Source organism: Saimiri boliviensis, chromosome 6 (genome assembly GCF_048565385.1).
Source record: "Saimiri boliviensis isolate mSaiBol1 chromosome 6, mSaiBol1.pri, whole genome shotgun sequence".
Taxonomy (NCBI): Eukaryota; Metazoa; Chordata; class Mammalia; order Primates; family Cebidae; genus Saimiri; species Saimiri boliviensis.
The window spans coordinates 115838327-115851009 of record NC_133454.1 but is presented as its reverse complement, the minus strand read 5'-3'; the positions used below and the strand labels follow the sequence as shown (position 1 = coordinate 115851009).

At 42.8% G+C, this 12683-nt stretch overlaps 1 protein-coding gene across 1 annotated transcript in view; it reads right to left on the bottom strand.

The window, feature by feature from the left end:
* Positions 1 to 12683, bottom strand: part of PTPRJ (protein tyrosine phosphatase receptor type J) — a 200086-nt gene that overhangs the window by 55094 nt on the left and 132309 nt on the right. The window contains exons 2-3 of the mRNA XM_074401475.1: positions 10483 to 10501; positions 7630 to 7803 (exon numbers count right to left, since the gene is read on the bottom strand). Coding sequence (XP_074257576.1) covers positions 7630 to 7803; positions 10483 to 10501 — 193 coding nt within the window. The remainder of the gene's footprint in view (positions 1 to 7629; positions 7804 to 10482; positions 10502 to 12683) is intronic.

Sequence of the window (12683 nt, the reverse complement as noted above, 5' to 3'; positions counted from 1 at the left end):
AATTCTGCCAGTTGCTTACTGTGCAGTTTTACTCAAAGTCATCTTACCTCTCTGAACCTCAGTTTCATCATCTCAGACATACAAGATCGTAAACCCGTGGAAGTCATCAGGGTTATCAACTGCAAAACTACCAAATGGATGCACCCTAATTAAGCTGAAGACTGAGGAGTAACAACCAGAGACCAAAGAGTAAAACCCAGGTGATAGGGCCCTCATTGTCAAAGAGCTTAGGAACCCATCCCAAAAGAGTAAAGATGGCATAAGTGACACCATCTTGGTAAGTGCATGGAGAGTGTGTCTTGCCTGGCTCATGGGATATGCAAACATTCATCCAATCAATAAAAACGGCAGGAAGCCGGGCACAGTGGCTCATGCCTGTAAGCCTGGCACTTTGGGAGGCTGAGGCAGGCAGACCACGTGAAGTCAGGAGTTCAAGACCAGCCTGGCCACCATGGTGAAACCCCATCTCTACCAAAAATACAAAAATCAGTCAGACACAGTGGCAGCTGCCTGTAATCCCAGCTACTCAGGAGGCTGAGGCAGGGGAATTGCTCGAACCCAGAGATGGATGTTGCAGTGAGTCAATATCATGCCACTGCACTTCAGCCTGGGCAACAGGGCGAGACTCTTGTCTCGCCAAAAAAAAAAAAAAAAAAGGCAGGAGAAGAAACAAGAGCAGGGAAAATGGAATAAGCAGAAAAGGACCCTGTGGCCCACAGTTCACCAAATGCCATGCCAAAAGGCCCCTCAAGCTTGAGTTTCCTCTTTAGAAAATGACAAGTTCAGCCGAGCGCCGTGGCTCACACCTGTAATCCTAGCACTTTGGGAGGCTGAGGCGAGTGGATCACAAGGTCAAGATATCAAGACCATCCTGGCCAACATGGTGAAACCTCGTCTCTACTAAAAGTACAAAAAATTAGCCTGGCGTGGTGGTGCGTGCCTGTAGTCCCAGCTGCTTGGGAGGCTGAGGCAGGAGAATTGCTTGAAACTGGAAAATGGAAGTTGCAGTGAGCCGGGATCATGCCACTGCACTCCAGCCTGGCAATAGAGCGAGACTCTGTCTCAAAAAAAAAAGAAAGTGACAAGTTCACAGAGTCATAGTGGCACATTTGGAAGACGATGACGGTGCTGCCGTTTACAATCAATAACAATCACATTGATCAGGCTAATGATGAAACAGTAGCAGCAGTCACAGTGGGGTAGGTGGCAAGAACAAGAGCACTCCAAATGGGAGGCTGACCCTGTCCCAGATGCTGGACCAGGTGCTGTACAAGTATTTTTCATTTATGCCTCACAATAACATGAGAAAGGTATGGCACCATTTTAAAGGAGAAATGTGTTAAGAACTAAATTCTGTTGATTTGTACAGGGATTCTGGGAAGGTTTTGTAAAAGCAAGTTCTTAAGTTCAGAAAAGAAAGCACATTTAACAATTTTTTTTTGGGGGGGGTCAAATGTTTTTTTCTGCATCTACTGAAATGATCTTATGGTTTCTGCCCTTCATTCTGTTGATACGGTGTATCGCATTTACTGTTTTATACAGGTTGAACCCTTCTTGCATTCCTGGGAAGAATCCCACTTAATCACGGTGAATGATCTCTTTAATATGCTGTTAAATTTGGTTTGCAAGTATTTGCTTGAGGATTTTTACATCTTGGCCTATGGCATTTTAGGTTATATCCTTGTCTGGTTTTGGTATCAAGGTAATACCGGTCTTGTTAAATGAGTTTGGAAGTATTCCAGCCTCAATTTTTAGAAGCATTTGAGAAGAACTGTCATTAGATCCTCTTATTAAATGTTTGACAGAGGACTGGGTGCAGTGGCTCACACCAGTAATCCCAACACTTTGGGAGGCCCAGGTTGAGGGGATCGCTTGAGGCTAGGAGTTCAAGACCAGCCTGGACAACATAGTGAGACCTCCAGCTCCACAAAAAATAAGAGTTAGCTGGATATAGTGGTACACACCTAAAGACCCAGCTACTCGAGAGGCTAAGGCAGAAGGATCATTTCAGCCCAGGAGTTCAACTTACAGTGATCTATGACCACACCACTGCACTCCAGCCTGAGTGACAGAGACGGAAACCCTGCCTCTTAAAATGATAATAAATAGAAATGGCAGATGTTCTATTACTGATTCAATCTCCTAACTCATTATTGGATTATTCAGATTTTCTATTTCTTCATAATTCAATCTTAGTAAATTGTATATGCCAAGAAATTTGTCCATTTCTTCTAGGTTATCCAATTTGTTGGCATATAATTGTTCATACTTGCTCCTTTGTATTTCTGTGGTATCAGTTTATAATGTCTCTTGTTTCTGATTTTCTTTGAGTCATCTCTCTTTTTTCTTAGTCTAGCTAAAGCCTTGTCAATATTCTTTATCTTTTCCAAAAAAATCAACTTAGTTTATTGATCTTTTTTAGTGCCTATTTCAGCTTTGTTATTTTGTTTCTTTTACTAATTTGGAGATTAGTTTGTTCATGTTTTTCTAGTTCCTTAACGTGCCACATTAGGTTGTTTGAGGGTTTTGTTTTGTTTTTGTTGTTTTAAAACAGGGTCTCAATACCCAGGATGGAGGTGTGAGCTTTCTCTCCTTTTTTTGAGACAGTCTTGCTCTGTTGCCCAAGCTGGAGTACAGTAGCGCGATCTCGGCTCACTGCAACCTCCGCCTCCTGGGTTCAAGCAATTCTCCTCCTTTAGCCTCCCTGGTAGCTGGGATTACAGGTGTGTCCCACCACGCCTGACTAATTTTTGTATTTTTAGTAGAGACAGGATTTCGCCATGTTGGCCAGGCTGGTCTCAAACTCCTGACCTCAAGTGATCCACCTGCCTCAGCCTCCCAAAGTTCCGGGATTACAGGTGTGAGCCACTGTGCCCAACAAGCTATCTTTTTGATATAGGAGTTTACTGCTATCAACTTTCTTGGAAGGGCTGCTTTTGGTGTATTCGACGGGCTCTGGTACAATGTGTTTCCATTTGCATTTGCTTCAAGAAATTTTTTTAATTTGTCTTTTAATTTCCTCACTGACCCATTGATTGTTCAGGAGCATCTCTGAGAAAATAATTAAGAGATTATTCAATAGTTACTGTGGCAGAGAGGGCAAGATCAGCATCACCCCTACTGGGAGCTGACCATGTCCCAGATGCTGTACCAGGGGCTGTACAAGCATTTTCTAATTTATGCCTCACAGTACTTTCATGAAAGAGGTTATGGCACCATTTTAAAGAAGAAAATATGTTAACAAAATTGCTTAAGAAGTGATGTTTGTCTCGAGATATTTTTTAGTTTCCTTTTAATTTTATCATCAACCCATTAGGAGCACGTTGTTTAATTTCCATGTAGCTGTGAATTTTCTGAAATTCCTCCTGTTATTTATTTCTACTTTGATGCTATCATCAGAAAAGATATTTGATATGACTTCACACTTCGTGAATCTGTTAAGACTTGTTTTGTGGTCTAACATACAATTGACACGGAGAACCTTCCAGGTCCAATTGAAAAGTGTATTCTGTGGTTGCGGGATGGAATGTTCTATATATGTCAGACATATCCATTTGGTCTAAACTATAGTTTAAATCTGATGTTTCCTTACTGATTTCCTGTCTGGATCATCTGTCCATTGCTGGAAGTAAGATGTTGGAAGTCTTCTACTATTAACGTATTGCAGTCAATCTCTCCATTCAGATCCATTAATATTTGCTTCATATACTTATATTTATAATCATTGAGACCTCTTGATGAATTGATTCCTTTATCATTCATTATAAAATGAAGTTTTTTGTCTTTTTTCTAAGTTTTGAACTTAAAGTCTACTTTATCTGATACAAGTATAGCTACTCCTGGCTCTCTTTTGATTTCCATTAGCGTGGAGTATCTTTTTCCATCCCTGCACTTTCAGTCTATCCATGTCCTTGCAGGTGAAGTGAGTCTCTTGAAGACAGTATATTATTGAGGTTTGTTTTTGTTTGTTTCTTTGTTTGTTTTTTGACCCATTCACCACTCTATGTCTTTTGATTAGAGAATTTAAACCCTTTCCTTTCAAGGTTATTACTGATTGGTAAGAACTTACCACTGCCATTTGGTTGTTTTCTAGACTCTTTGTTCCTTTCTTCCTCTCTTGCTGTCTTCCTTTGAGGTTAAGTGATATTCTCTAGTAGTACATTTTGATTCCTTGCTTTGTATTTTTTGTATATCTATTAAAAGTTCTTTTTTGTGGTCACCATTTACATCTTTTATATTGCATATGCCCCCTGCAAGTTACTGTAGTTATTATTTTTTAAGTATTATCTTTTAACTTTCATACTAAAGATATGTATGACCATTACAGTATTCGTGTATTCTGAATTTGACTGTGTATTTATTTTACTAGTGAGTCTTATCCTTTCATATGTTTTCAATTAATCATTAGTGTCCTTTTCTTCCAGCTTAAAAACTCTCTTTAGCATTTCTTGTAAGACATGTCTAGTGGTGATAAACTCTCTCAGCTTTTGTTTTTCTGGGAAAGTCTTTATCTTGCTTTCATTTTTGATGGCCAGTTCTGCTGAATATAGTAATCTTGGTTGGCAGGTTGTTTGCCTCCAGCAGTGTATATATTACCCCACTCTCTCCTGGCCTGTAAGTTTCTGCCAATAAATCTGCTGCTAGCTGAAGGGGAGGTCCCTTATATGTTATTTCCTTCTTTTCTCTTTTTGCTTTCCAAATCCCCATTGTCTGTGATGTTTGACAGTGTGATTATGTTCTGGAGTAGTCTTGTTTAAATCGACTCTGATTGGAGTCCTTTGTCCTTCCTATACCTGGATATTTATATCTTTCTCTAGCTTTGGAGAGTTTTCTGCTACTATTTCTCTAAATAAGCTTTCTACCCTTTATCTTTCTCTCCCCCTAGATGAACTCCAATGATTCAAATACCATCTCTTTTGATGTTTTCCCATAAATCCTATAATTCTTCATTTCTTTTTATTCATTTTTTTCTTTTTCCTCCTCCAACAATATGTTTTCAAATAATCTGTCTTCAAGTTCAAAGATTGTTTCTTCTACTTGATCAGTTCTACTCCTGATGCTCTCTATTACATTTTTCATTTTGTTCATAGTATTTTTTAGCTCTGGAATTTGTGTTTGCTTCTCTGTTGAATGTCTCAGTCTAGTCATATTGTTTTCCTCATTTTTTAAAATTGTTTCTCTGTATTTTCTTAAAGTTTCCTAGGCTCCCTTAAAACATATATTTTGAATTCTCTATCAGACAGTACATAAATCTCCCATCTGGTCAATCACTTGCACTTGACTTTGTCTCTCTGGTAACATAATTGTTCTTGATCGTTGTGACTCTACATTGATGTCTGCACATTTGAAGAAGCAGGTTCTTATTCCAGTCATTGTAGATTGGCTTCCTCTGGAAATGCCCTTCTACAGTAAGCCTGTCCAAAGATTTCTGGACAGACCATCTGATATGGTCCCAACCTCTAGGACTACAATGGCCACTGAAGTGCTAGAGAGGGCCCTAAGCCCAAACTTTTATAACAATAATTAACATTAGTTCCCTAGGATTTTTTTTTTTGAGATGGAGTCTCACTCTGTCATCCAGGCTGGGGTGCAGCGGTGCCACATCCACTCACTGCAACCTCTGCTGCCCAGGTTCAGGTGATTCTCTTGCCTCAGCCTCCCGAGTAGCTGGAATTACAGGTGTACACTACCACACCCAGCTAATTTTGTATTTTTAAGAGAGATGGGGTTTCACCATGTTGGCCAGGCTAGTCTTGAACTCCTGACCTCAGCTGATCCATCCGCCTTAGCCTGCCAAAGTGCTGGGATTACAGGCATGATTCATCATGCCCTGCCCCCTAGGAATTTCTAGAAGTTTCTCATACTAGCCTAGAAATAATTCAATGATTTATTTAAACTGTTTACATGAAATGATTTTAGCCATAGTTCTAGGACTAACAAGACTATTGCATCATAATGTTTTTATGAAAAATTGTAAATAATCTACCTTCCCAACAACAAGGAAGTAGTCAAATAACTTACAATTCTTCTAGACAAGAAATTCTTAAGCATTGTGGTCTCAGGACCCTTTTAACTTCTTAAAAATTATTAAGGCTCTTGGAGAATTTTTGTTTATATGGGTTATATTAATACTTACCATACTGTATTAGAAATAAAAAAGATTAAGTTTTTTAAACATAACAATGTGAAAGCATACATTCCATCAGCTGTTAGAGTGACAATGTCATCCCATGTCATATAGATCTGGAAAATTCCACTCTATACACATGATAAAATGAGAGCAAAGAAGCCAAATAACATGTTAGTAATATTATGATAAAAATATCCAGAAAGGCCAGGCGCGGTGGCTCAAGCCTGTAATCCCAGCACTTTGGGAGGCCGAGGTGGGTGGATCACGAGGTCAAGAGATCGAGACCACCCTGGTCAACATGGTGAAACCCCGTCTCTACTAAAAATACAAAAAAATTAGCTGGGCATGGTGGCGTGTGCCTGTAATCCCAGCTACTCAGGAGGCTGAGGCAGGAGAATTGCTTGAATCCAGGAGGCAGAGGTTGCGGTGAGCCGAGATCGTGCCATTGCACTCCAGCCTGGGTAACAAGAGCGAAACTCTGTCTCAAAAAAAAAAAAAAAAAAAAAAAAAATCTAGAAATACGTTGAAAGAATCTAGGAGACCCCTAGAGATCTCTGAACCACGGGTCTTAGAATCACTGATCTAACCCAGGTGTCAGCAATGTTCTTCTGTAAAGGCCAGAGAATAAATACTTCAGGCTTTACAAGCCACACATTCTCCATTGCCACTACTCAATCCTAGCATGAAAACAGCCATAGGCAGACTCAATAAAACTTTACTTATCAAAACAGAAAGTAGGCTGGGCATGGTGGCTAATGCCTGTAATACTGGCACTTTGGGAGGCTGAGGCAGTGGATGACCTGAGGTCAGGAGATGGAGACCATCCTGGCCAGTACAGTGAAACCCCATCTCTACTAAAAATACAAAAATTAGCGGGGCATGCACGCCCCTATAATCCCAGCTACTCAGGAGGCTGAGGCAGAAGAATCACTGAACCCAGCAGGCAGAGGCTGCAGTCAGCAGAGATTGTGCCACAGCATTCCAGCTTAGGTGACAATGAGACTTCATCTTAAAAAAAAAAAAAAAAAACAGGAAGTGAGCCAGATTTGGCCCATGGACCATTATTATTTGTCTACCTGATTTAGACAACAGAATGACAGGCAGGTATCAAAACTGTTCTGTTGAAACAGATATACTTATAGGGAAGAATATTCATAATATATTGGTAAGAAATTACACATACAGGATGACCTCAGTATTTGTAAAACAAAATAAAATATATATATAACGTGTATACATATGCACGCACACACACATATGTATCTTAAAATTGTGAACATCATATATCAAGTAATCAGTGGTCATCTCCAGTTAATGGTTTACTTGTTTTTCCTTTCTTCTTGCTTGTCTATATTTTATATAATGAATATGCATTACTATTATTATAAAACTATTTTAAAGATTTTCTTAGGTAATCAAAAGAATAATATTTGGAACATTTATAAATTATACTGACTTCCTTTAAGAAAAATGACTGGCAGAAAAGCCTACTTGCTTACCAGGGCTACTGGAAGTTTTTTGAGTTGCTCCAGCAGTCCCACTAGATTCTTGTCCAGATGTTTTCAAACTATCGTTGGCTACAGAGCCAGCCCGACTGGGAGTTGCTTCTTCACTGGTGCTCTGAGCTCTGTCACTTTTCTCTGTGTCAGAATCTGAAGCCCCTGTAACAGTGGCTATGCAAAGAAAGTAAACAATTAGATTAAAAATATATTTCTTGCCCAGGCCTGATGGATCACGCCTGTAATCCCGGCACTTTGGGAGGCCAAGGCGGGGGGATCACCTGAGGTCAGGAGTTCAAGATCAGCCTGGCCAATATGGCAAAACCCCATCTCTACTAAAAATACAAAACTTAGCCAGGCATGGTGGCAGGTGCCCGTAATCCCAGCTACTTTGGAGGCTGAGGCAGGAAAATCACTTGAACCTGGGAGGCAGAGGTTGCAGTGAGCCGAGATCATATCACTGCACTCCAGCTCAGGCGACAAGAGCAAGACTTCATCTCAAAAAAAAAAAAATAAAAGTATATATGTATATATACTTTTATATAAAAAGTACATATATAAGGCCGGGCGTGGTGGCTCAAGCCTGTAACCCCAGCACTTTGGGAGGCCAAGGCAGGTGAATCACAAGGTCAAGAGATCGAAACCATCCTGGTCAACATGGTGAAACCCCGTCTCTACTAAAAATACAAAAAATTAGCTGGGCATGGTGGCACATGCCTGTAATCCCAGCTACTCAGGAGGCTGAGGCAGGAGAATTGCTTGAACCCAGGAGGTGGAGGTTGCGGTGAGCCGAGATCGCGCCATTGCACTCCAGCCTGGGTAACAAGAGTGAAACTCTGTCTCAAAAAAAAAAAAAAAAAAAGTATATATATATATACACACACACACACACACACACACACACACACACACAGTATATACTCTTCAGAAGATGGGGATGTCCCACCTCACAAAATATTTACAATGAAATTAAACGCACACTTAGGAAACCTGATCCCTCTCTTTCTCTTCCTCATATCATCACCTACAACATATGCCCACTGGAAACTGCTGTTTCTGGCCACAGGGAGGGCGCTCGGCCTCGAGAGTGCGGAAGCTCCATGCTTACACTGCACACAGACATTCACAGGAAATGAGAGGAGGCATGAGTTCCTACAGTCAAGGGCGCGGCTCTGGAGCAGAACCCTGGCCACACTGGCCGCTTTATCTTGAATGCATTACTAGCCTCCCAGAGCTTCTGTTCAGGGAGGGACAGCAGAGGCCACTCTTGACCCCCAAAATCCATTCTTCATTTTCCCTACATCACGCTCCCAGAATTCCAGCCCTGTGTGTGCATGGCTGTGGGGAACAAAGACCACATTTCCCAGCCTCCCATGCAGCTAGATGTTGCATGCGACTAAGTTTTGGTTAACAGAGTGCGAGCAGAGGTACTGGGTGACTTCTAGGAAGTGTCCTTAAAGGGTGGAGCTCAACCTTCTGCCCATCATCCTCCTTACAGCCGGAGCATGGATGTGATGACTGGAGCTCACGCTGCCTCACTCTAGAACCAACACTGTGGGGGTGGCTACAGCTTCCTGATCCCAGGATCACAGCTCAGAACATGCACCCCTGGATCCAGCAACTACAGCAGAGATTTCCTGATTCCTCCCTGTGCTGTCTGCGACCACGGTGGTGACTCTCCAGGGGGTCAGTTCTGCAGCCTTAGGCTGGAAGTCATTTCTCAGGGCCAGGCCTAAAGCCTCCTCCCCAGCTGCTATGAGCTGAATTATACTCCCCCACCCCCAAATTCATATGTTGAAGTCCTAACCCCCAAGACCTTGGTCTTATTATAGCAAACTAACACAGCAGCCCTCCCAATGACTGTAAACTCTCACTTCCCAGGGTAGATCCTTTCAGTTAAAATAGTTCATGATTTCTGTTTCCTGCAGCTGTTTTCATTGCACAAAAATTACAGGCGTGAGCCACCACGCCCAGCCTTCAATGCTTATATAAATGTTTTATGACCAAAAACTTAGTAAGGACATAATCCCGGAATGGATGGTGCTTTCACCAAATATATTTAAGTTTCCTTTAAAAACTTTAGTCGCCTGTAATCCCAGCACTTTGGGAGGCAGAGGCTGGCAGATCACGAGGTCAGGAGATCGAAACCATCCTGGCTAACACAGTGAACTCCATCTCTACTAAAAATACAAAAGAATTAGCCAGCTGTGGTGGCACACGCCTGTAGTCCCAGCTACTCAGGAGGCTGAGGCAGGAGAATCGCTTGAACCTGAGAAGCAGAGGTTGCAGTGAGCTGAGATCGCACCACTGCACTCCAGCCCGGCAACACAGCGAGACTCCATCTCAAAAACAAACAACAACAACAAAAAACTTTTAGTCATATCCTGATTTTTCTCATTTTACTACAGATCAAGGAACGAACCGGCCAGCACTAGTCAGCAGTTGGGACTCAGCCCTGCACATGAGAGCAAAACGTGCAGGAGTCCAGCTCTCGTTTTCCAAAGGTTATGCCAACCTTGTATACCACTTTTTAAATGTAGCAATGTAGCAACACAAGAAAATAAAGCATAACAGCACATAAGCAATAGGAAAACACTGTATTACAATTTCAACTAAGTGAAATCGCCCACAGATCAGGCTAGAAAAAAATCACAGAAAATATAAATTTTCATCATGATTGCACAATTAAATTTTTTTCTTTCATCTGTTGTCTCCACCCTCACTCCTAAAGAAAAATTGGAAACTGAGCAGGTTTCCGTAAGACAGCATTTTGACATTGCTGTTAATGTTGCTCTGTGTCCATTAGGGGGCAGTAGCGAACAACACAAGAATGGAGAGGAAAAGGGTACTCACAGTCACCTGCGCACAGGATCTGAAACAGAAAAAGAAAACGGAAGTCAGCAGATTCATTCAGCCATGGAAAATGCAAATCAGAAATAAAGCCGTTGAGGATTTAATAACGGGGGTGGGGGCGGTAAGAAACACATTAAGCAAAGGTCTGCTGGTCAGGGTTAGGGCGTCTTGGGACATTAAACACAGAGAATCATTGCAACCTCGGGTCAATTACAAAGGATTAACCAGGTTACGTGGTGGCCGGTGGCTGCTGGCTCCCAGTGCCCAGGGTTTCCCCCCAGACACACTCCCCCGACCTCAGGCCCCCTCCCCGGAGCAACTCCCCAGGTCAGCACTTCCCTCCAGCCACTGTAGGATGAGTTGAAGCAGGAGGACACAGAAGCAGAGACAAGATTGTCGGGTCCAAAAAAGGGAGGTCAGGGGCGGATACCAAGACCAGCACAGCCCGCCCCCAGACCCATTTCCCAATCCTGACGGCATGGTGGAAACCAGATGTACAGCAGAAGAAATCCACTGGGTTTGGGATTTTCATTGCACAAAAATTCATCTTCAGCCGGGCGCAGGGGCTCATGCCTGTTAATTCCAACACTTTGGGAGGCTGAGGCGGGCAGATCACGAAGTCAGGAGTTCGAGACCAACCTGACCAATATGGCGAAACCCCGTCTCTACTAAAAATACAAAAAAAAAAAAAAAAATTAGCTGGGCGTGGTGGTGGTACATGCCTGTAATCCCACCTACTCAGGAGGCTGAGGCAGGAGAATTGCTTGAACCTGGGAGGTGGCGGTTGCAGTGAGCCACAATCGTGCTACTGCACTCCAGCTTGGGTGACAGAACGAGACTCCATCTCAAAAAAAAAAAAAAAAAAAAAAAATCATCTTCTTTCTATCAGTAGGTGGCAGTAAATTTTTTAAATCTCACATCAAGCAGCTTTGGGAAGAATAAAGGTTTGAAACAGAAGAGGCTTTTTTAGCTGACCGTGTCACCTGGGGAGTGGGGCAGCCCTCAAGGATATATTCATTGTGACCATAATTATTTCCCTGTACTTTAAAAGCCTAAAGTGCTTCAAGGTTGTACATTCTACTGTTTCATAAACACACCTTTTTGGTGAATAGCATTTTTTTTTTTAAGTAGGATCATCACAAAGAATAAAATAATCATAAAGGACCCTGGTGGAAAAAACTATCCGCCTACTTCCCAGGACACTCAGAATAAAATTCAAACTCAGCCACAGCACACCAGCCCCTCTGGACTCACTGCCCCCTCACATTCTCGAAACTGACTCTCCCCTAGAGCTTTTACATATTTATTTCCTCCTCCAAACGCACTCCGCCTGGACCTTTTCACCGCCTGCCCAAAACGCCACCTCCTCGGCAAGTCCTCTAAGCAGCCATGGAAACCAGCACCCCTCACCCTCCGTCCATCACTGACTCCTCCAACCACATTGCACGCTCCAGGAGAACAGAGATCTTGTCTGTGCCCCATGCCTGGAATAGTGGACGCAGCAGGCACTCAGTAAATGGCACTGGAAGGAAGGAATGAGCCCAGAGAGGGGAAAGGCTTGCCCCAAGGTCCTCCAACTCTCAAACTTCCCACCCCCACCTTCCACCCTACCTTCAAGCCCTCGGCATCTCAGGCCTATCCCTTTACAGCTCATCTTCCTCCTCTGGCCCCTGCCCTTCAATCTATGCTGAGCCTCAATCTACACTCTCTGATGGGTCATAGGAGAAAACGAGAAAAAAGAGAAGTCAATAGCTAGGCAGGTCACACAAGGCAGCAAATATTTTTTTGCCCAGTAAGGGGAAAGGTTCAAGTAAAAGCACTGTGGGAGGCTACACTTACAAATGCCTACTGAAGATAAAAAGGAACTCTAATGCTGGGCACAGTGGCTCGCGCCTGTAATCCCAGCACTTTGGGAGGCAGATCACCTGAGACTGGGAGTTCGAGACCAGCCTGACCAACATGGAGAAATCCCGTCTCTACTAAAAATACAAAATTAGCCAGGCATGGTGGTGCGTGCCTGTAATCCCAGCTACTCGGGAGGCTGAGGCAGGAGAATTGCTTGAACCCAGGAGGCAAGAGGTTGCAATGAGCCAAGATCGCGCCATTGCACTCCAGCCTGGGCAACAGAGTGAGACATTGTCTCAAAAAAAAAAAAAAGAAAAGAAACTCTTACTAAGCACCTACTGTGCGCCAGGCACTTT